The following is a 24,850-nucleotide window of genomic DNA, read 5'->3' on the forward strand; positions in this document are numbered from 1 at the left end:
CTGTTTCAATTTGAACATCTTCTATGAAGAATTTTTTAACTGATTTAAATTCTTCTGTATTAAATCATAGACTTAAAACACAAAAGAGAAATTGATACTACTCAAATATTGAGGCTGTTCTTCATAACTATGACAGCTATTTCAAAATTAAAAGTGTAACCAATTGTTCTATTAAAGATATAGTTAGGTGAAATTAAAAAAAATCTGGAATTTAAAATTGATACTATACATTGCTATAAGTCAGAAGATCATTATTAGTAAAGGAACAAAATAAGCTAAAATATTGATAGGTTATGGAACTCCTTTTTGAGATATTCGATTTTTAAATATTGGCAGGAAAAGGCTGACTCGGACTTTTGCCATATATTTAGCATTGGCCTTATTTGGGTCTTAAATGGTAAGAAAAAAATCTAGAATCTGCTTAAATTTTGGTAATGACCTTTTTAAGAGCTATTGAAGTCTTCTATGAAAAGAAAAGAGGGTGATAAGGGGCAAAATATTTTACCCTGTATCGTAGGAAAAAACCCAAGAAGTCTGAACATCTGAATAAAATTCATAAACCTGACCCGAGTACAAAGCCGGTGTTTAAGCTTTTTTATACAAATATTGTTCATCAGTAGATAATTTACTTTAAAATTTCTGAGTGTGTCTGCTACATTCACTGAATAAAATTATTAAACATTACTTACTTGATCAATGCTTAACGTAATCTGGCCATTCTGTTTCATATTGTTGAAGTCATCTGAAATATATTAATTATTGTCAATTATCAATCAAAAAGATTTCCTACAAAAACATTTTCAATAAATACCGGTATTACATTTAATATTTATGAAAAAGATAACAATAAATTAAATAAGAATGTGTCTATCGATATAAATACCCTCCCTTCCCTATATGTAACTTGATTCAGCAACTGAAGGAGTAAGTGAACACAAAATTGATGTCAAAATTAAGAAATAATCCTGAAACAAGTTGCAATAATCTACAAATTTACTAAATTTGTGATAAGTAGTACGATGATCTATCTTTTATTTTTGTTCTGAATGTCTACATTTGCAGGATTGAATGTACAGCCAAAAGGTTTCAACTCTCCAGTTTTAGTAGTCACCAAGTTCAACTTTCTATTTCCAGTGGTCAACAAGGTATTGATCAAATATTTGACAATACTGAAAAATCATATCTATTCAAGCACTAGGGATATTAAATTGTAGTAGTACAACCCAAGTTTTCAATTATATAGCAAGTGAGAAGGAAAAGAAGTCCATCTACCGGTTTTTGTGAATATCTAACATCCACCCTTTCTGACTTTTAGTACCAAAAAAAATGACTAAGTCTAAATACCTGGCAAATGTAGGAGATAGCCGGACAAACCATGTATCTACATGTATATCTAGACAGACAAATGGACAGGGATAAATTAATATGCCCTTAGACATTTTGTCACTAGGTAATTTTGTCGCAGGGGCATAAAAATTTAAATATTGTAAATTCAGAAATTAAAGTGTGCATATATTATAGCTGATCCTTGACCACTGGCATAATTGTGTAATATAATAATGAGATTGCAAAAATTTTATGAAGGAAAATCATTACTGAAATTATGAATGAGAGTTTTTATTATATCTTATTTTCATTTAATCTATCATTGCCAACGCCAACCTTACATGGCAATAATTTATGAGTTGACAACTTTTTTATATTCTTTCACCTTATGTCCAAATGAAACTACGATGAGTTTCCTTGTAATTATAATGGCAGAACTATGTCATATTGTCTTCAATTTATCTGAATATCCAGATGATTTTGTTTTTCAAAAATAATGTCATATTCATACTTACTAAACAATTTTGTCAGCTTAGACAAACAGGAAAGGAAACCATCAAAGTCTATATGACATTTCTCATTAGAATACTTAAATATCAAAGCTTGCATAGAACTGTTGTTTATTGTAAAACCTGGAAAAAAACAGCAAAAATTATAATATTTTCAAAGTACTTTTATCCCTAGATTTTGTTTCTAGATAGGTTGTACAACATGTGACCAGTTCTAAATCCTTACATACTATACAAATTACCCATAAATCCTTACAAACAATACAAATTACTCCTAAATTCTTACAAACTATACAAACTACTCCTAAATCCTTACAAACAATACAAATTACTCCTAAATCCTTTCAAACAATACAAATTACTCCTACATCCTTACAAACAATACAAATTACTCCTACATCCTTACAAACAATACAAATTACTCCTAAATCCTTTCAAACAATACAAATTACTCCTACATCCTTACAAACAATACAAATTACTCTTAAATCCTTACAAACTATACAAATTACTCCTAAATCCTTACAAACAATACAAATTATTCCTAAATCCTTACAAACAATACAAACTACAATTAACTACTCCTAAATCCTTTCAAACAATACAAATTACTCCTAAATCCTTACAAACAATACAAATTACTCCTAAATCCTTACAAACTATACAAATTACCCCTAAATTCTTACAATCTATACAAATTACTCCTAAATCCTTACAAACTATACAAATTACTCCTAAATCCTTACAAACAATACAAATTATTCCTAAATCCTTACAAACAATACAAACTACTCCTAAATCCTTTCAAACAATACAAACTACTCCTAAATCCTTTCAAACAATACAAATTACTCCTACATCCTTACAAACAATACAAATTACTCCTAAATCCTTACAAACAATACAAATTACTCCTAAATCCTTACAATCTATACAAATTACTCCTAAATCCTTACAAACTATACATATTACTCCTAAATCCTTACAAACAATACAAATTACTACCAGTCTCAATCATATCACTTTTGATAAATTGTTAAGTTTTATGTAAAGAGTATTTAGAACAATACAATTATTTCATGACATCTTAATGCATAAATTCATATTAAAGATATACACTATATACAAGCTCAAACAGAACAAACTGCTTATAAAATTGATCTATATAACATCTATATATAATTTACCTGCTGCTCCAAGTGCCCTCCTTAATTCAAAACAACTAAAAGATCCTATATTATCTGTATCATACTGGAAGTAGATTCTCTACAATTGAAAAATTATTCAGTTTTAACCAAATTTAATATTAAAGACTGAACATTAAAAGATTTTTAGATTGCATGTAGTTGAGGGATTTATAATACATGTATTGAACTTAACTCTAAGCATGTAAAGGAACCTGAGAAACATCTTTCTGCAAAGTATAATTTGTGACATGTTGTATTCCACTTATCTATAAAATTGGCAAGAAAATGTTTTTTTCTGAAATTTCATCATACGAAAGACTTAAGATTTCAATTAAAGAGTTTTAAACTATCTGATTATTTTCAATTGGAATAGATTTACAAGGGGAGACATCTCTGGAAACATCTTGTGTTTTAGTGGGTAAAATTATGAAATTTATATTTAACTATAAATTTTAAAAAAATATTCTTAATAAGGGAGATAATCTTACTATAAAGTACAATTATCATGTAATATTAAATAACTAAAAACTTATGTAGATCTATTACCATATTTTCAAAGCCAATCTTTAGTAGCAAATAAAATAAAAATAATAAAGTAAATGTAAACAAGAATGTGTCCATAGTACACGGATGCCCCCACTCGCACTATCATTTTCTATGTTCAATGGACCATGAAATTGGGGTCAAAACTCTAATTTGGCATTAAAATCAGAAAGATCATATCATAGGGAACATGTGTACTAAGTTTCAAATTGATTGGACTTCAACTTCATCAAAAACTACCTTGACCAAAAACTTTAACCTGAAGCGGGACAGACGGATGAATGGATGCACAGACCGAAAAACATAACGCCCCTAGGTGGTGCATAAAAAGTTCATAAGCCTTACAAACTAAAAATGGATTATCGGAATATTGATCTTAATCTAACTTTACTTTCCACATGCCTATTCCATAATATTCAAGAATTCTAACAAACTCAAAGAAATAGAGGTACCAGCAGAAATGCATATCGAAGCATATTTGTATCGTCATCATAAAAGTTAAAACATTTTACCAAACATAAACATGAAGAATGGTTCTGTTTACCTTATAAAATGTTCTGTATTTTTTTCTCCACGTATATTTGAATAAATGTTCTTTTATAAATGCTGTTTTACCCCTGTAAAAATTTTCAAAACCGCCAATTTTCACATGAATTTCCATTGACAGCTTCTGATATTTTAGCTTGTCTTCCTAGTATATATTGATTATCAATTTCATATCAAAGTTTAAAGTTAACAAAGTTTATGTAGTTCAAATTCTCTTTATCTCTGAATAAATTGTAGTGTGTTTTTTGCATGCATTATACCGATCAGCAAATTCATACAGAGGTAACATGTAACCTGCCAATTTTGTCATTAGTGAGAGAGAGAAGAAACAAGCATTCTGAGAGTATTGCATGGCAATACATAGTCCCCTACCGGTAAAGAATTCATTGTATTGGAACAAAATGCTAACTTGATCTATAACTTGTCATGGTGTAAACTATATAACAAATATCAAGTCAATATCTTCAAACATGATGAAAAAAAGAGTGGAAAACTGATAATTTGAGTGAATTTTCTAAGTCCAAGGACCATAACTCAGCACAAAATCATCAGACCGACCAAAATTTGAACTTGATCTGTAACTTGTCATGATAAAACTATATACAATTATTAAATCAATATCTTCAAGCATGACAAAAAAAAAATGCAGAAAACTAATTATTTGAGTGAATTTTCTAAGTCCAAGGACCATAACTCTGCACAAAATCATCAGACCGGAACATAATTCAAACTTGATCTGTAACTTGTCATGATAAAACTATATACCAAATTTCAAATCAATATCTTCAAGCAGGAAGAAAACAAGTGTGGAAAACTTATTTGCCGGACTGACGGATGGACAGAGTGCAAACCTAAAGTCCCCTTCGACTTCGTCGGTAGGGGACTAAAAATAGAAGAAAAAAACAACAGATTTAGTGTTAACTTTAATATCAATGGTTTTATATGGAATCTAAAATGACTTACCTTCCAACTTTTGAGTAAATTCCACAAGTACAAGAACTCTGTATAACCTATTTTGCCTAATAATTCTGTCTGAATAAGGTTAAAGAGATATAACATTGTTCATTTTGCCAAAAATATCCTATAATAACATAAACAGTACAAATTTTACTGCACCAGATGCACATTTGACAAGTAATGTCTCTTCAGTGATGCTCAAGGCCAAAATATTTGAAAATCCAAAACCTAATACAAACTTTGAAGAGCTGATAAAACCCAAAAAGAACCTTAGGTAGATCATAGGTATATATTTCCTCAAATAGAATTTTTTTATACTTTGCCAAAATAAAGATTTTTTTATGCTTTTTCCAAAAATATAATAAAAAGTATGGGTCACCGTGCTATTTTTCAAGCTACGGGTCGTACAAAATTGCACAAATTTGCTTAGATTGTTCATGAAAAAACACATTTTTGTGCATAAAAAGAAATCTATGAGATAGAATTTTGAAATAAAATATGAAAAGATAGGTTTTATAATATGCTTTAAGAAAATAATAATATGCTTTAAGAAAATAAAAAGAAAAAATGGTGTTACCGAACTTGTTTTCTTGCTACAAGTAAAAAATTAAAATTTCCCTATCAGTCCAGTATAAATTTTTAACTATAAGAGTTATCTCCCCTTAAATGGCCAAGTTGAAAAAATGAGTCTAAAAACACAATTATTTCGTATTTATTTAAACCTTTTGAATAATGCAATAATTCACAAAGTTTTCTTTCAGTTAATAAACAGTCTAACCTATAAATTGCCTAACCGTCTCCTAATTTGCAGATTTGGGCAAAGATCTAGACCGATTGTGTATTGCGATTGTACAATCCAAGATGGCGGTATACCATGAATCTACCTTAAATAAGACCAAATCTTGACAAGGATAAGGCAGATATATTTCTTTATCTAAAATGATTTCAAAAATTTATAACAGAAAAAATTCTATTCAACAAAATTTGTATTTTCATGCTAAGTAAAGGAGACAACAAAAGTAGTCTTCAAAATAACTTTTTTTGTAAGTGTCGTCTGCTGCCTTTCAAACATTCAAATGATCTGTTGGTGTCGTCTGCTGCCTTTCAAACATTCAAATGATCTGGCATCATGTGATAAATAAATATCATAAATCTGAATATTTTCTGAAATTGATAAAGACTTTAAACATATTGATCGGTATGGTTCAAAACATACTAATAGGAAAGTATCTCTCTAAGAAATACGAATTGAATCATTATTTATTCTGTGGATTTATTATTATTTGTGTGATATCATTTTTCTGGGATTTCATTGGTAAAGGTAAACCAGCAATTTAAATGTTGAATGAAGTACACATTTTCTATAAACTTGTATGCACTTTGGCAAAACCATGAAATCAAATATTTACAAAATTTCAATTCTTTGTCAATGCACGTGAATAAGCATCCATAAAAATAAATGAATCCACAGTATTATATGATAAATAAAGATGGTAAGGATACATCCAACAAAGACACAAACTTTTTACATGTGTCTATACTCATATTTCTGTGATGTTGATCTGAAAAATAGTAACATTCAAATTAATTTAAAGTAAACAGCTTAAAGTTTGCAATTTCATTCCATGTTGTGTCTTGATTCAATTATGGCAGAGGGGCAAGAGGGCAAATTTTGCCATGAAATGACAGGAATATTATAAGGATTTATAATAAAATGCTCCGCAGGGCGCAGCTTGATACGACCGCAGAGGTCGAACCCTGAACAGTTGGGGGAAGTATGGACACAACATTCAAGCTTGATACAGCTTTGGATTTGGATTGTGATTAAATATTTGACACAGCATAGGTTTCTAACACAGATTGAATGTGGTCTAAGAACTTAAAAATTTTAAATTGGACATTCACCTATTATGGTCCAATATCCAAAATCTAAATACATGGTTAGATTCAGCATATCAAAGAACCCCAAGAATTCAATTTTTGATGAAATCAAACAAAGTTTAATTTTGGACCCTTTTGACCACAATGTGGACAAAGTTGATAACGGGGCCCAAAAATCAAAAATCTAAATACATGGTTAGATTCAGCATATCAAAGAAACCCATATATTCAATTTTTGTTGAAATCAAACAAAGTTTAATTTTGGACCCCGATTTGGACCAACTTGAAATCTGGGCCCATAATCAAAAATCTAAATACATGTTTAGATTCAGCATATCAAAGAACCCTAAGAATTCAATTTTTGTTAAAATCAAACTAAGTTTAATTTTGGACCCTTTGGACCTTAATGTAGACCAATTTGAAAACGGAACCAAAAATTAAGAATCTAAATACACGGTTAGATTCGGCATATCAAAGAACCCCAATAATTCAATTTTTGATGAAATCAAACAAAGTTTAATTTTGGACCCTTTTGACCTCAATGTGGACAAAGTTGATAACGGGGCCCAAAAATCAAAAATCTAAATACATGGTTAGATTCAGCATATCAAAGAACCCCATATATTCAATTTTTGTTGAAATTAAACAAAGTTTAATTTTGGACCCCGATTTGGACCAACTTGAAAACTGGGCCCATAATCAAAAATCTAAATACATGTTTAGATTCAGCATATCAAAGAACCCTAAGAATTCAATTTTTGTTAAAATCAAACTAAGTTTAATTTTGGACCCTTTGGACCTTAATGTAGACCAATTTGAAAACGGAACCAAAAATTAAGAATCTAAATAAACGGTTAGATTCGGCATATCAAAGAAACCCAATAATTCAATTTTTGATGAAATCAAACAAAGTTTAATTTTGGACCCTTTTGACCTCAATGTGGACAAAGTTGATAACGGGGCCCAAAAATCAAAAATCTAAATACATTGTTAGATTCAGCATATCAAAGAACCCCATATATTCAATTTTTGTTGAAATCAAACAAAGTTTAATTTTGGACCCCGATTTGGACCATCTTGAAAACTGGGCCCATAATCAAAAATCTAAATACATGTTTAGATTCAGCATATCAAAGAACCCTAAGAATTCAATTTTTGTTAAAATCAAACTAAGTTTAATTTTGGACCCTTTGGACCTTAATGTAGACCAATTTGAAAACGGAACCAAAAATTAAGAATCTAAATACACGGTTAGATTCGGCATATCAAAGAAACCCAATAATTCAATTTTTGATGAAATCAAACAAAGTTTAATTTTGGACCCTTTTGACCTCAATGTGGACAAAGTTGATAACGGGGCCCAAAAATCAAAAATCTAAATACATGATTTGATTCAGCATATCAAAGAACCCCATATATTCAATTTTTGTTGAAATCAAACAAAGTTTAATTTTGGACCCCGATTTGGACCAACTTGAAAACTGGGCCCATAATCAAAAATCTAAATACATGTTTAGATTCAGCATATCAAAGAACCCTAAGAATTCAATTTTTGTTAAAATCAAACTAAGTTTAATTTTGGACCCTTTGGACCTTAATGTAGACCAATTTGAAAACGGAACCAAAATTTAAGAATCTAAATACACAGTTAGATTCGGCATATCAAAGAACCCCAATAATTCAATTTTTGATGAAATCAAACAAAGTTAAATTTTGGACCCTTTGGACCTCAATGTGGACCAATTTAAAAACGGGGCCCAAAATCCAAAAACTAAATACACGGTTAGATTCAGCATATTAAAGAACCCCATGAAATCAAGAATAAAACCCCATTGAAATTGGTCAAGAAATAAGCAATTTATAGGAAGTATCTTCTTTTGCACAATCCTGTGCTATTAAATATTTCTTGCTATTGCGCAATACTGTACAATTGACAATTTCTTGCTATTGCGCAATATTGTGCTATTGGATATTTCTTGCTATTGCGCAATACTGTGCAATTGAAGATTTCTTGCTATTGCGCAATACTGTGCAATTGAAGATTTCTTGCTATTGTGCAATACTGTGCAATTGAAAATTTCTTGCTATTGCACAATACTTATTATATAATAATTTACACATCCTGTTTGGTGTGTATCTCCTACCATATCATTATTATTTGATTTTAAATATAAATCAGAAATAACCAACTTAAAATGGAAAATTTTAAAAGAAACAAAAAAGGAAAAAAAGAAAAAAAAGGAAAAAAAAATAAATCCCCCCCCAAAATTTTTTGAACCCCCATTATGATTCATCACCCCCAAACTCAATCCCAGCCTTCCCTTTGTGGTATGGTACCTTGCAGTACAATTTCAGAGAGATCCATACACTTGAACACAAGTTATTGTCTGGAAACTAGAAAAAAATGTGTTTTTTGGCCCCTTTTTGGCCCCAAATTCCTAAACGTTTAGGGCAATTACCCCCAAACTCAAACCCAGCTTTCCCTTTGTGATATGGAACCTTGTAGTACAATTTCAGAAAGATCCATACACTTACACACAAGTTATTGTCATGAAACTAGAAAAATGCTTGTTTTTTGCCCCTTTTTTGGCCCCTAATTCCTAAAATTTGGAGGCAATTACCCCCAAAATCAATCCCAGCATTCCTTTAGTGATATGGAACCTTGTGGTACAATGTCAGAGAGATCCATACACTAACACACAAGTTATGTCTGGAAGTTACAAAAATGCTTATTTTTGGCCCCTTTTTGGCCCCTAATTCCTTTACTGTTATTACCATAACCCCCAAAATCAATCCCAACCTTCCTTTTGTGGTATTGAACCTTGTGGTAAAATTTCATAAAGATCCATTCACTTAAACTAAAGTTAGAGTGCGAAAACCAATGTGTCTTCGGACGACGCCAGACGACGACGACGACGACGACGACGCCAACGTCATACCAATATACGACCACAAAAAATTTTTTGCGGTCGTATAAAAACAAGACATCAAATAGACTTGATTTTAAATTTAGAACCCTTCCCCCTTTTTCAGCTCTTTGTATACCAGAAACAGCATAGAACCTAGAAAAACATTGATATGTTTCATGAAAAAAAAAATAATAAGGAAATCTAAACAACATTGATGTAAAATAAAATGCTAAATACATGGTAAGATTAAGCATATCAAAGAACACCAATATTTCAAGATAATTTAAACCCAATTGAAATTGTCAGAAATAAGCAATTTAAACAAAGTTTTAAAAATTGCTAATTTTTTACCCCTATTTGGCCCCTAATTCCTAAGTGATACTGCCTTTTGTGGCATGAAACCTTGTGGTACAATTTCATACAAATCCATACACTTTTACTCAAGTTATTGTCTGGAAACCAAATGTCTTTGGGATGACCAACTACGACAACAACATCCCCATACCTTTACACGGCCGCAAATTTTTGTAGTCATATAAAAAAATGATTTATAATAATATCATTGAAAACACTTTTATAAGTTTCTGTAAACCATCTTTTTGGGAAATGGACTATCCTTAAATCTCAAATTTCCTTCAGCAAGTGTTTAAAAGAATATTAGTTCCTGCATGGAATTCATTTTGTCTACAGAAGAACGATGATAACCATAACACCATACCATTTTGTAGTCTTGTGAAAATATGAAATATTATTGAAATTGCTGTAGCTTTTACTACATATACAATTTTATTCTTTTTAGGGAGCTTAACATTTATCAATTTCATACCATTTTGCAGTCTTGTGAAAATATATAATGTTATTGAAATTGATGTAGTTTTTACTACATACATAAATTAATTCTATTTAGGAAGCCTAATTATTCCTTTGTCTATTTCTTATCCTTAATTACCTTTCCTTGATGCCTCATTTAATGTTTGTTGCAATTCATAAGGCGTTACTTCCATGTCCTAAAAAATAGATTACAATCATTAATATTTTTTCTATAAATCCATCAATAAGAATACTATATTATTTTGTAGCCTTTAAGGAAAATATATAAAAATATAGTATTTTTTGTATATGTATTTTAAATTTTATGACTATGCAAAGACATTTTTCTATTGTTGTAGATCATTTGTTGACCTAGAGATGTTTTTTGTGTGTGTTCCGCATCAATCACATTTCTGTCTTACCATGGCATACCCCACATCTCCTTTTATCCACTCCTTAAATCTGATCTATTGTTACATTGTAAAATGTTTCATTTGGACCAAAAATAAAAAAATAAAAATTTTAAAGATTTTTTCCTGCTCTAATGTTGTTTTCTTGTCTAAAACATGTAACTTGTGTTGTAGGCCAAAAAAAAAAATAAGATTACTATCTTCCTACCCAACCCTAGAAGGCATGGGTAGGCAACATCAAACAAAGAATTTCCAAAGGGTGGCCTTGTTTTACGTTACATAAGAGTTTTCTTTAAAATGTTCCTCTATAAAAAATTGATATGTATGTGTAAATGGAGTGATTGATTGGTGTTTATTGTCCAGCAGCAAATAGTACATGCACATCAACATGAGAACATGTTAATTTGAGATGAATATGAACCCTGCTTTGTATAAGACCAATTAGCTTAGCCAAATTTTTAACATGCTAGTTCAAACGCTAACAGATCTCAGAAGACAGGTTATTATACCTGGACAATATATTCTGATAACAAGTCGACCAATTTTTGCTTCTATCAATAAATACTGAGCGCTTAGAGCAGAAGCAGCAAATAATTATTTTCAAGTCTTTGGTTTAACCCAGTCAAGGATCAAACCCTCCACCTCACACTTCAAACAAACAAACTACCTTGAGACCATTGAATGTAGTAATATTTCTGTCGACATGTTAGTGTACTGAAATTGTTTAACATTGGTTTACTTTTCCTGATACAACAACCATATTAACAGATCTTGTTTCAGTAGTTTTGATTATGTGCTACAAGACTTACTTCCCCTGACACAGCATAAAAGAATCGTTTAAACTGTTCCTCTCGTTCTTTATCTGGAGGATGCTGAAGTAGTGGCGTGTCTGATTTTTCTGGAATTTCATCAATGTCTCTGAAAGTACAAAAGTATACCGTCTAAAAAAAGATCATAATGTTCCAATAGCATTAATTCTAAGCATTCATTGAGAAGTACTGAAAACTGTTAATATTCTTAAAATCGAAAACAACAAATAATAATGCAAGATTCCTGTGGATGCATTTATTTTCATGGGTACCAATTTTCGTGGATTGAGGAAATCTTGCATTTTTGTGGGCATTTGATTTCTAGGTTTTTCCAAAGTCTGCATAAAATCCAATAGAAATTTGTAATTCGTTCAATATTTAAATTCGCGGTTCACCTATCCCAATGAAATCCACGAAAAATTGGTAACCCACGAATAATAATGAATTCACAGTAATTAAAGTGATTCCTGAATTTCATGTCGTAGTTGAATATCTAATACTATTAGATTAATTGTGTTTTTTGTCCTGTTGCTTTCAATCACATTAATATAAAGTTAACAATAATATCTGACTTGACAACTAATACAAAATGTCAGAAATAGCATGAAGGCCATTTTCCCTAATGAGCGGATGTACATCTGTAAAATATAGAAATTTTTTGTAAATTGAAACCTGCAATGCAATGGGGAAACTAAAAATTGACTAATACGTAGAGGTTGCATTATATCTCTAAATGATCAGTTCATAAATTAGGCTACACCAAAACTTAGGTTGTACCTCCTCAAACACAACTGACCATTCTCAGTCTTGACCTTTGAATAGGTCCTACTGGACATACTCTAAATCATTATATATTATTTAGTTTTTTCAAATTTTGGTCTAGAGTGTAATTCCAGTAAAAAATACATACTCTGCTGTGTTTTGGTTTTCAAAAAAGAATCTGAGGTAGAATCCTGCTTCTTCATTAATATCCCATGTACATGGAATCACTACATATTGTCCTCTCGGTAAAGTTAATCGCTTTATAATTTGTCGAGAATCTATAAATAGCCCACTAGATTGTACACTTTGATTATTGTCAAAAAATTCCTTCTTCAATGGCAATGGATGACTCTTTAAATTCTGAAACGAAAAGAAATTCAAATTAATTCATCAGGAATATGAATAAACATTTGTTTATACAAAAAGAAATTGAGAGCAAAGTCAGGAATACAGATAGTACCTTTGATTAGACATTTAGTCACTTGTTGGCTTGCGCTGGTAATTATATTTCCCAAATAGATAAATCTATACTCCTTAATAAACTTATATTCAAGACAGTACAATCCAAGACTAATTTCCACTTTTTTACAAGAAAGTATTATTTAGTCTGTAACTTAAAAACATTTATTTGTAAATGACTTCTATCTTATTAATCAAACATTGTCTGCAGCTACACAGTACATTCAGACAGGGCATAATCTTGCTGGCAAAATGATGATTTTAATCGTTAAAACACGGTAATTGAAATCTATTTTCAAAAAAGTTGACTGCTTCTCCCTATTCTCTCTTGGAAACAGAAGTCACTTCTCCCTCTCGAAAATCCTATGATTAGCTCCTTCATTCAGGGAGGTAAACAATGCATTTAACTCCTCAAAATTCTAGTGTTGTTCAATCAAAATGATAATTTCAGACAGAAATAAAAATATGAGGTAACACAATATTTATTATCAGGATGAACAGATCACCTGTGTAAAGTATTTACAGAATTATTCATGTGATTGTAAAAATAAGATTTGCCAGTATGACAAAAATGCCTGCAGATTTATTGGGAAAAGTTGGTCTACCAAAAGGAAATGTAAACTGAATTGTAAATCTTCATTATACAATAATGTAACAAGGAGTCAGATCAACAATTACACACTAAAAAAGGGTGAACAAATTCAATATTTATGAAAATTTACACACAAAACAAAGTTCACAAGAGTACAATTATTATTAAATTTTTATAAGTCCATGGAAAATAATTTTATAGAATTGAAAACCAAACTTACACAAAAAATCTATAATTTTCCATTATTACCATAATTTCTGATATCTTTGATAACATTGGGTATTTTGCCTTTGCTCTTAATAGGTACCCAGATTATCTCATTTGTATATACTCTGTATTCCATCTGTTTTCAAATGATGAATTGGTTTTAGTATATCTGAAAATTATAAGAGGCTAAAACTTTCCACTTTATTTGATAAAATTCTTACTTGATAAACAAAGAAGCCTATATGTTGATTTTTTTTTCCAAACTGTTTTAGTTTCCTTCCATCTTTCTGCATAAGTTGTATAACCAGACTACAAACGTTATCTCCATCTTCGTCTCTGTCTGACAGGGTAACAGAAAATTGAGGATTGGACCAATGTGTGTCTATAATAACCGAGAAAATATAAACAGTGACACCATTTTAAAAAAAAAAAAATCAACCAATTCCAAACAATGACACTATGTTTCAATTTTTTTTTAATCAAACTCAATTGCAAACAATTACACTAATTTTCAAATTTGTTTTAATCAATTTTTTTTGCAAAAAGAGGAAAATCTTTTAATTTTCAAAAAAAAACCAAAAGCCTGTTTTTCTAGTAAACCGTCTCTTTCAAATTGTGAATTGCATATCTCATAAAAAGTTTAAATTTGCTGTATTGATATTTTTGAAATAATCTTAAATCAAGGAACATATCTCATGCGTAGCTCTGATTCCTTGTCCAGGATTGACCTTTTGGTCTGTTTATGTTTATAAGCTATTCAATCTTTCTATTAGGTTTTTAGATTTTCAATTATTTAGGCCTCACGCTTCAATGTAGAGACATTTATTGTCATAATGCCCATCTGGTGCAGTAATATTGGTACTTTTAATGTGATTAAATCTTTGTAAGTATAATTAAATATATCTTTTGAGGCCAACAGGCTCTAAAGCTTTAATTTTTACCCACTTATTTAAAGGATGGTAGAACAGTAATTTATTGTCTCTTTATTTTCTTTCTAACAATTAAGAGTTTGAAGACAATGTCACAATTTTGATTGTGATTATCTCCCTTGAGTTTACACAGACCATTTTTTAACATAGAGTATTTTGAGATTGATTGCTGCTATAAATGCTTTTTCAAACGTTTAAGACTGTAAAAATATCCCTAGATGTCAATCATGTGTAGTTGGGTTGCTGCCTTATAAACACCATGTATCTAAACACTGTTCAAATATCTTGAGGCATATTGATATCTGCAACAACTATTCGATGGTCTGACAGAGCAACCATAAGACTTCAGTATAGTATAGAGTAATTTTCTTACCTTGGTTTGAAGGCCTTCCTCCTGCACTAAATCCTCTGACCCATCTATGGTGGAATTCCGCTGTATGCCACTGTTTTGGCATTTCTACAGGAGCATCTGGAGTCAGATTACAGATTTCTAATGTGTCATACTTCTGCAGAAAATCTCCAAATTCCATCCTATCCAATAGAATATTCCTTATAACAGATTGTACATCATATATTATGTCATTCGACAATTCCAGGCACTTCATAAGATTTTTTATCATTTCCACAACTTTAATTGTAATCTTAAAGATTTAAATGACATAATGTAGACTTTAACTTTCTGATAATTTCCTATTTTACTGTCTCCCCTCTCCCCTCCCCCCTTATTAAATGCAAGTTATTCTACCAAATGCTTGATTGTACATTAATACACATTATCTCCCCTTTCATGAATTAAAAATAACATTTCTGCTATAAGCTGCATTACCAGAATTCTCCTTCGTCCCTGAATATAAGTCCCATTTTTTCTCGTTCTATTTCTGGAATACTGTTCCATTCTCTTGATCTGTGAAACAACATAAACAAGATACTATTAAGACAATAAATCTGGTGTATGATAAAAATTTAACTTTACTTTTCTGAATTAGCAGTACAAGACATTTCATCAAAAGGAACTTATATTACAAGGCAGTGTAAGGACATTTATAGAAACTGGATTCTCAGATACTATGAATAAGCAAATTATTGTTTGCCTTTATTATAGCAAATTAATGATTTATAGAGAATGTGACATAAACTAATGCTATTTCTAATAGGAATGCAACATAAATTTAATGCAATCAGAATTAAAATATGAATTTAAATTAATGCACAAATGATACATTTTTTCAGAGCTTCATTGGAAGTGGGTCTCATTTGGGTCTAAGCGTGATGCGGGATTGGCTGATTTTATGTAAGTGTGACTCGTGAAAGTCAAATTATTGTGAGTGAAAACATGAAACGAAGTCGGGAGGGACATGTGAAATTACAAGCGTTATTATTACAATGATAAGCGGGATACAGGAATCTGACAAAACAATAAGTGGGATCCAGGATCAGACCACACCCCCAATGAGACCCCATTGTAACTGACACCGACTAAAAATTCTTTGCTCTTTTAGTGGCATTACCATGCACATACATACAAAATATGGAGGATAATTTAGTGATTTTTTAGACAATGTGGATGCTCCACAAAAACAAGAATGCATAATGTGTCATTTGGTCTCTTGTGGAGAGTTATTTCATTGGCAATCATACAACATCTTCTTACTTACATACTGGCTACACCATTAAATGTATTTTTTCCTATCAATACAGATTTTTTTTCTGATTCTTTTTTAGAGTAAAGAAACACTTACTTTTCACCCCATCTGCCCCTCCATTCTATTTTATATCCCCAAGGATTCCTTACTCTGATTAATGTTATAGGAATTTCTCCACTATCAGACATCAACAGTATCTGCAAAACAATATTAATGTTGTCATTAAAAACAATGTATGAAATGTGAAGGTATATCAACACCAGAATAAATTACAATCTGCATCACAGGCATTGGGCATTGTACATTTACTAAGGTTGCATATAGATTGGTTTTAAACCTGACATGCAGGCTCATCTAAGTCTTATCTTTCATCTGTTTTCCTGTTGTCACATTTAAAAGTATAGCCAATGCTGTATGTGGATTTAAATGGCCTTTATATAGAGATTTATTTTGACAAATTCTGTACATGAAACAGATATTTTTTCAGGCAGTAATTTGCTGCGTAGCGGTGCTCTTAAAGGAAGAATTTTCCATCAAAATTTATATACTGCAACAGATAAATAAGCATCAAGTATTCCCATAAGAATTTAAATGTTTTAGTTATGTTCTAATTTCAAAGAGGAAATTGATAGACTTATCCACTGTTGTTTGATATTTCATGCTTTTTTAGTATGAAAACCAATAGTTTGATAGGTTCTAAACAAGAATGTGTCCATACTACACGGATGCCCCACTCGCACTATCTTTTTCTATGTTCATTGGACCGTGAAATTGGGGTCAAAACTCTAATTTGGCATTAAAATTAGAAAGATCATATCATAGGGAACATGTGTACTAAGTTTCAAGTTGATTGGACTTCAACTTCATCAAAAACTACCTGGACCAAAAACTTTAACCTGAAGCGGGACAGACGGACGAATGGACGAACGGACGCACAGACCGAAAAACATAATGCCCCTAGGTGGGGCATAAAAATGGATGAGTTTTGAGGACAGCTGGGAAACTACCATTGGAAAATGGCGAGATGTTTGTTTTTGTTAGATGATGATGATGGAAGACTGTTTAACATCCAGCAGTAATTTAAATGTATATTCAGGACGAGAACATGTTTAAAATGATATATGAATATCAACCTGCTTTGTACTAGACCGACATACTGAGCCGGATTTTTTTAACATGCTAGTTCACACGGTAACAGTTAGTAGGAAGACATGTCATCCTACCTTGACACATAATGTTAACTCCAAGAAGATCAGTCTTTGCTCTAATTTCTTAATACTGCATGCTCAGTGAGAAGCAGCAAATACCAATTTTAAAGTATTTGGTTTACTCCTGCTGGGGTTGGATTGTTAGTGTTAAGAGTTTTGCCTTGAAACAGATAAACAATTAAAAAAACTCTCAAAGCAGTTGTTGAAAGACAAAAAACTGGTACTTTTCCTTGAGGCATACCGTAGAAAGGCTTGTATAGTCCGCGGTTTTATTCTCCAAAATTGGACCTTCCAGAGGGGGTGCGGACTATAGAGTACAATAAGCAAGAAATAAGAGAAAAATTTCAATTTCGCGGGCGAGGTGGTTTGTTTACGTTCCGCCATCTTTGTTATTTATATTGTAGAGGGCGCTCTTATCATTTTTCAAACTAATAATTTTAACTCATCCATATTAATAAGTTATTTCTATTCAATATCAAATTAATACTGATAAATATAAAAACTAAACCTTTCATTACAAATTTCTCGTTTCTTTTCAATGCATTGGTTGAAATAAACTGGTATCTGCTTGATTGAAACGATACAAACATAGTCAAAAAGACAACCGTAAACCAGCTTAGAATTTGTAGACTACAAAACGTAATCGGTTATTGTTCGTTCCGTTTTGGTGTTTCATACTGACTAATATGGTTTGTATTAGCTTAAGACCCTTCAAACATTAATGTGATAGATATATTAAAGACTGTTTTACAAAAGGATGGAACTGTTTTACTTTCAAAGTCGTATTATAGTGATATCTGTTATGTACGGATTTCGACTCTCACCGGTTAATTTCTTCTTTTACACGTGCTTTTTAAGCTTCCTGTTTAAACATACACAAGTTTCGAAATTGTTTTTTAAGTAAATTAAACTTATTTTAACAATCATGAAGCGTTCTAGAATTATTTACAAGCTGTTTCAGCTTCTGTTTGATGATGGAAAACAGGTTTTTCCAAGAAAATACCGCAAACGACCGCACAGGATTTGAAATTACCGGAGTTTCATTAGACCTTTTCTAACAGTTACAAAAAGTTTTTTTACCTAAAATTTCGTGGGGAGAAGGGGGTGCGGACTATGTACCAGTGCGAACTATACAAGCCTTTCTACGGTATACCATATAAGAGTAAGAGCAGACATACTTATTTGGAATATTATCCCCGGATGTGGTGATGTCTAGTAAGAGGGCACATTTTAATACTATATCCCAGAAGCTAACTTTATCCTGTCATCACGAACTTTTTTTTTAAATTACCTCTCTTAAATCTGTTACACTGTAAGCATGACCTGTCACTAATCCATCAGACATTGTCCTAGACCTGCCATCTGGTGGGAGCTAAAAAAAACAAACACATAATGAACAATATGTTTTATAGACCTGAAACATTTCTAGCATAACATGTTAACAATCCACTAGGCATAATCTGAGACAGACCAGCTGGTAGATGAAATAAAAAGACAATAAACTGAACTGTGTGTGAATGCTTACTAACGATTACCCTGCAATTAATAATTGTAAACATGAAGTTAATGAGTAAGTTTTGCTTTGACCTCTATGAGACTTACAAATTGTATTGCCAGTTTCTGAACTATGTTGGTGCAAGACCGAAATGTCCAAGTAATGTGTAGCCAAATGTTAAAGGAATGCCTTAAATGAGCTTTATTATTTTGTCATTCAAATAGATCCAAAGCGATTGTGATGTGTTGTACAATGTATTTCTATTGGCACTCATTACAGAAATAAATCAGCTTTAGTTTAATATAATCTTTGGTATTTTTCAACCAACAATTGTAATTTATACAAATAATCTTACATTGATACCACATCCTATTAATGATTGTCTGTCTAATGCTTTAAACAATATGTTGACTAGTCCCTTAGGATAGTTGGCTTTCTGTCCTCGTAGTGTGTAGTATTCTGAAACGCCCCCTGTAAAATCTGACAAGGCATCTCCAACATTCCCAGACTTCAAAGCTTCATAGGACCCATACAGTCTGAAAATAAAAACAGATCACTTTAAGTGTTAAGTCTTTTTCATTGGTGAGAACCAAAATGTTTGTATATGTGCATAAACCCCTTTTTATGACATCACCAGTATGAATTCCTACACAGGCAAAATAGTTCTATAAGTGTGATGAGATTTTTTTCATCAGGACATTTTTAAAACATTTGTATGAGTGCTTTATTGAAATAAATATAAATAGAAGTAATAAGGTTATTTTCAAGGAACTTATTGATGTGTTTACTTGACCTTTTCCAAACAAACTTTTCAAAAAGTCCTTCCACATTTATCAGTTTGTATGTAATTAACAAGAGATCACTGAACATAGTATTTTAAAAGAATGTTTTGAGGTTAATACAGTTTAGTATTGCAGATGTACAAAAAATTCAAATGCAAAGATAAAATCTAAAATTTCAGTATGAAAATATAATACAATTATCACTTTACTAAGTCTGAAATATTTTACATCCAAGTTTTTTGCCAATTTTAAAAGTCCGAAATTAGTACTATAACTTATAGCTACATGTACATGTAAGAACACAGATGCTCATCTGAACTGATAAACCAGAGTTATATTTTTCAAAATCCCCACTCTGTACTTTAAAAGAGCTTATTAACATTTTGACATACTTAGCATAAGCCTTTTCCAGTAATGCAGCCCAGAATTCATTAGATTGATTAGAATGTATGAACACCAGCTGGTCTCTATAAGTAGGCAATCGATCGTCCACAACTACTTCTACCCATTTGCCAAAATGCCAGAAATTAAACCTAAAGATACCAGCGTACCAGCCATCTTGGAAACCTTGGTCTGCTGGGACAACACGTCGGAAAAGCTCTCGGTGATCTGGACTTGTTAAACAGGCAATAGCAGACAGAACCCAGCAATCTCCTGAAAATAAAAGTGATTATATTTGAAAATTGACAACTTGCGCCTTCAAATTTTCTAATGTCAGAAAGATATAATTTCTGTAGTGGGATTAATTTGCATTAATATAGGTTTACTTACAATGTTTTTTTATGTATAATTACTTTCATTCAGAGGAGAGAGTGACACACAGTGCTCCTTCCTAAATCCAGCTTTTTTGTAACTTTTTCCCGTCTTTTTCTCAGATCCCACTTTTTACCCCCTTTATCCCATCAATATTTTTGTTCTTGAAGTCAGATATTTTGTTAGCTCTTTTTAATTAGTTGACCTTATTATTATTACAAAATTATAAGTTTTGGTTTGTGATGCTAATACATTTTTTCTGCTGTGATGACAAAGTGTCACCGGAGTATGTTAGATTTCTTGCAAAAGTACTACTAGGGGGTGTTTAACGACCTTGACTACGGTACCCATGAGAGTCTCGCACGGTCAGTTGCAATAGTGAATAAACTGAAAGGCTTTACTTGCTATCTATAATTCTAATGACAATCAATTCAAGAAATATTGCTTCTGAATTCACAAAAACATTTATTTATAAATGTAAAATTTAAATAATTATCACATGGATTTTGTATAACCTTCACTTTGATTACCTTTTAGGGAACAGAACTGAGGAATATTTCTTATTGTAACATGACCCATATAAAAGTTGAATAATAGAGAAAACATCTCATTGATTTTTGTTCAGGAAATGTCTTTTTTTTTTCATTTGACACTTTATACCGGTTTTTATCTTTTGCTATCATTCCTCAAATATTTCAATATTTATGCATCCATCCCAACTATGATTTTTTTCTACTTCATATTAATTAAATAATAGAGAAAAGCAAAAACAAGATCAAAATGTGTTATACCACAAAATCTTAGTACATTAAGCATTGTAAAAGATAAAATAGAGTTGCACATTATTAACTTCGTCTCAAATTAAATATGTTTAATTATGTGAAAAATCTTTACTTTTACGGCATTTAAGTCTATTGTGTGTAAGTTTATTACAGGTGAATTAGATATAAGTGAAACTGTGACACATAAATTTAAATGTTACATCAATTTGTAAACATGCCACAAAATTTTAATGTGTTTGTAGTATCATATTATTTAATAAAACTGAATCTTTTATTACTTCGAAATGTCAATGAATACAATCAAATCAACGTTACGCTGAAAATAAATTTCAGAAAAATTGTTCATTCATTCAATTTCTAATCAGAGAACATGTACACATTTTTTTGATAAGTTGGCTAGTTGTAAGGAAATATTTAAATTGGTTCACCTTGACCAAATCAATAAATGTAAATACCATAGATTATAGATAATATTAAAGGACGACATTCACCTAGTTCACCCTGATTGACGTCGAACCTTGAGGCACTATCAAGTGTATCCACAAAAAAGTTTGGCTTTAGTCGATACGTTGCAGAAATCTCCTGAAAAACAATAATCATATTGTGGTTATTTATAAAAATTTTACATATTTTTCAAATAACTTAAATATTTTTAAAATTACTCAATTTTGTGTGACTCAGTATTAGATACTACAATATATATGCATGGTACAGACTAACACCAAATCTGTGCCTGAACCAAAAAAATTATATAAAGATATATTCTAGCGATAAAAAAGACGAGAAAAGATGTATTAATTGATACATGGTGTTAAATTCGTTGTTAGATTAAAAAGCATCCGTCATCAAATAAAACTTGCTAGAAGTTGCAGATGTACACACACATTCCAAAACTGAATTGCAAAAGAAAGGTGCTTTTATTGCTGTTTTTTTTAATCTCTAAATTCGAAATGACGCAGTAAAAAGGCTCTAATTGAAGGACCCCCCTAACATATGGTTTGTGCAACAATATCAATATATTACTGTAAATTCAGAAATTTAACAGATGTTTTATTATCAGGATTATTGTGACCGGATAGGTTTTTCGCAAAAATAAAAACTCACAATCTAAATTTGTTTGCATTATTTGTATGGACACTACATGATGGAATATTTTCTGAAATTAATTTGAGTTTTTGTCCATTCAAACCCTATAAAAGGACATTTTTCAACAAACGCAATAATAAATCCACACAATAATTTCTGCATTTATAGAATTAAAAAGACTTAATTTTGTAATACATTTGTACTGAAATTAATTTGATGCACCATATACACATTTTGAAAATTTATATTTCAGCTTGAGCCCAAATGATAAAAAAAAAAATAAAAAAAAAAAGTGTCATTGTAAAATAAAACCCTTTTTTCACTAAACTTGGATCTAAACTAAGGCTTATATGATCATGTGTTGATCATAAAGAACTCTAAATGAATAATAATTCTACATGTAATTATGTACATAATCTTTTGTTCATATCATATCTATCAAGAGGAATTTTACTGTGCATACACAACATAAATGAATATGTAACTAGGTACATGTGCTCAAGTATGGACAAAACACATTGACATACAATGTAAAGTGTATACATTTTGTCTTCAGGTTTAATTTGAATTACAATATAAACAATGACCAAACAATTATACCAGAATCAATTCGGAATTTAAGCAATTTATCAATACACCATACTATTTTTCTAAGGGATTTAAACAAAATCTTGTAAATTTGTAACTATTGTAGTAATCATACAATGTTAGATCAATGATAGCCCACTTTATGGTTGAGTTGGGATATTTCACCTTATTAACAACCAACTGGTTTTATGAATGATTACAAATAAAGAGATGAACTTTCTTTTATGATCATTCTGACAAGTACATGCAACTTCGTTGATGGACTTTAATAATTCAATAATCATACTGTTAAACAACAGAGTCTCTTCTACTTAAAATATTTAAAATACTTGAAATATTTAACATAGTCTTATAAACAGAATATGATGAATTATCCTACTTATATCTGAAAAGTGAAAAGTTTACACTCAAATCTCTTTTCATCTTCACACATCTACATACATTATACATATAATTTTTATCATTGGGGTAACAAATTAAAATAAAGAGCTGTGCAAGAAGCGCATGATATGCCTGTCGTCCTTTTAGCTCATCTTTATGCTTTAAATAAATTTATATGATCAACTAGAAATACTGATTTTTTAACTAAATAAGTTCCATCAATTTCCATAACTTGGAAATGTTATATCAGAAATTTATAAAAAAAAAACAAAAGGGAGCTTATTTGAATAGATATAAACAAGTCACCAAAGTTTTATGAAAACTGCTCAAAGCGTTTTTGAATTATTGTCCAAAAGCTGGAAAATCCCATATTTTTTTATGAATAAAATCCCATAACACGGAAACGTGAAATTTAAAACTGGTAAATATCGAAAGGGAGCTTACATCAATAGATATGAACAAATCACCAACGTTTCACGAAAATTGGGCGTATAAAAACTACAAGCATTCAACAAAAAAGGCCTGAAATCAAAGTATAAACAATGTAGATATTATAAATACATGTACATGCATTTCAATTTTGTACCGAACAAAGAATTCCGCTCATATTTCAACCTTAAAAATGTACATGGATGCCTGTGTACAAATGATGTAGATTAATTTGTACATCTCATCATTCACAAATTATTAGATATTTTACATACTACAATGTAGATGTCTTGCCTTTTGAACATTTTAAACATGGAAACAAACATGTAAGTCTTGAGCTTATACGGAGTAGTCTTGTTGGCCATAGGCTACATTTTTTGTACCTGACGCATGAACACATACATGTAATGTCCAAATTGGTCAATAAAAATAAGCATGTACATGATGTCCATGTAAGTATTAACAAAGATCTCTTTTTCTCACAAAATGTCCAAGGAACTTATTTGACTGTTCTATACATGTAGATTAGAAAACATTTTATAAATCTTATCATGCTTATAGAACTTAAACGATCAGAAGTCTGCAAAACTTCTATAACAGGTACTTCTACACTATATGTTTAACATTATAACATCATAGAACTCCAACAACACATTTTTACACTATTCAAAATTCCTTCCAGCACATAACAATGTACATGTAAAACCTCATCAAAGATATCAGGCGTATAATTTTGTAGGCCAGAGGTGTGTTTCTTCTACAAAAAACTCAAAATGGACGCTTGAAACAAAACAATCGGAAGGCCAAATCAAATAGAAAGTGGAAGATCACTAAAAACACAAAATTCACCAAAATTGTGCTAAATAA

The 24,850-nt window shown here is 30.8% G+C and overlaps 1 protein-coding gene across 1 annotated transcript in view; it reads right to left on the minus strand.

Moving 5' to 3' along the window:
- Positions 1–24,850, minus strand: part of LOC127739180 (calpain-9-like) — a 33,488-nt gene that overhangs the window by 6,108 nt on the left and 2,530 nt on the right. Inside the window, exons 2-17 of the mRNA XM_052250790.1 lie at positions 21,991–22,081; positions 20,357–20,618; positions 19,538–19,718; positions 18,979–19,059; positions 16,576–16,676; positions 15,663–15,740; positions 15,210–15,367; positions 14,129–14,289; positions 12,798–13,009; positions 11,888–11,996; positions 10,808–10,865; positions 6,572–6,630; positions 5,075–5,143; positions 3,023–3,101; positions 1,842–1,958; positions 690–742 (exon numbers count right to left, since the gene is read on the minus strand). Of these exons, the coding sequence (XP_052106750.1) occupies positions 690–742; positions 1,842–1,958; positions 3,023–3,101; positions 5,075–5,143; positions 6,572–6,630; positions 10,808–10,865; positions 11,888–11,996; positions 12,798–13,009; positions 14,129–14,289; positions 15,210–15,367; positions 15,663–15,740; positions 16,576–16,676; positions 18,979–19,059; positions 19,538–19,718; positions 20,357–20,618; positions 21,991–22,081 (1,869 nt within the window). The remainder of the gene's footprint in view (positions 1–689; positions 743–1,841; positions 1,959–3,022; positions 3,102–5,074; positions 5,144–6,571; positions 6,631–10,807; positions 10,866–11,887; positions 11,997–12,797; positions 13,010–14,128; positions 14,290–15,209; positions 15,368–15,662; positions 15,741–16,575; positions 16,677–18,978; positions 19,060–19,537; positions 19,719–20,356; positions 20,619–21,990; positions 22,082–24,850) is intronic.

The sequence above is a fragment of the Mytilus californianus genome, unplaced genomic scaffold, assembly GCF_021869535.1.
Source record: "Mytilus californianus isolate M0D057914Y unplaced genomic scaffold, xbMytCali1.0.p SCAF_4, whole genome shotgun sequence".
Lineage (NCBI taxonomy): Eukaryota > Metazoa > Mollusca > Bivalvia > Mytilida > Mytilidae > Mytilus > Mytilus californianus.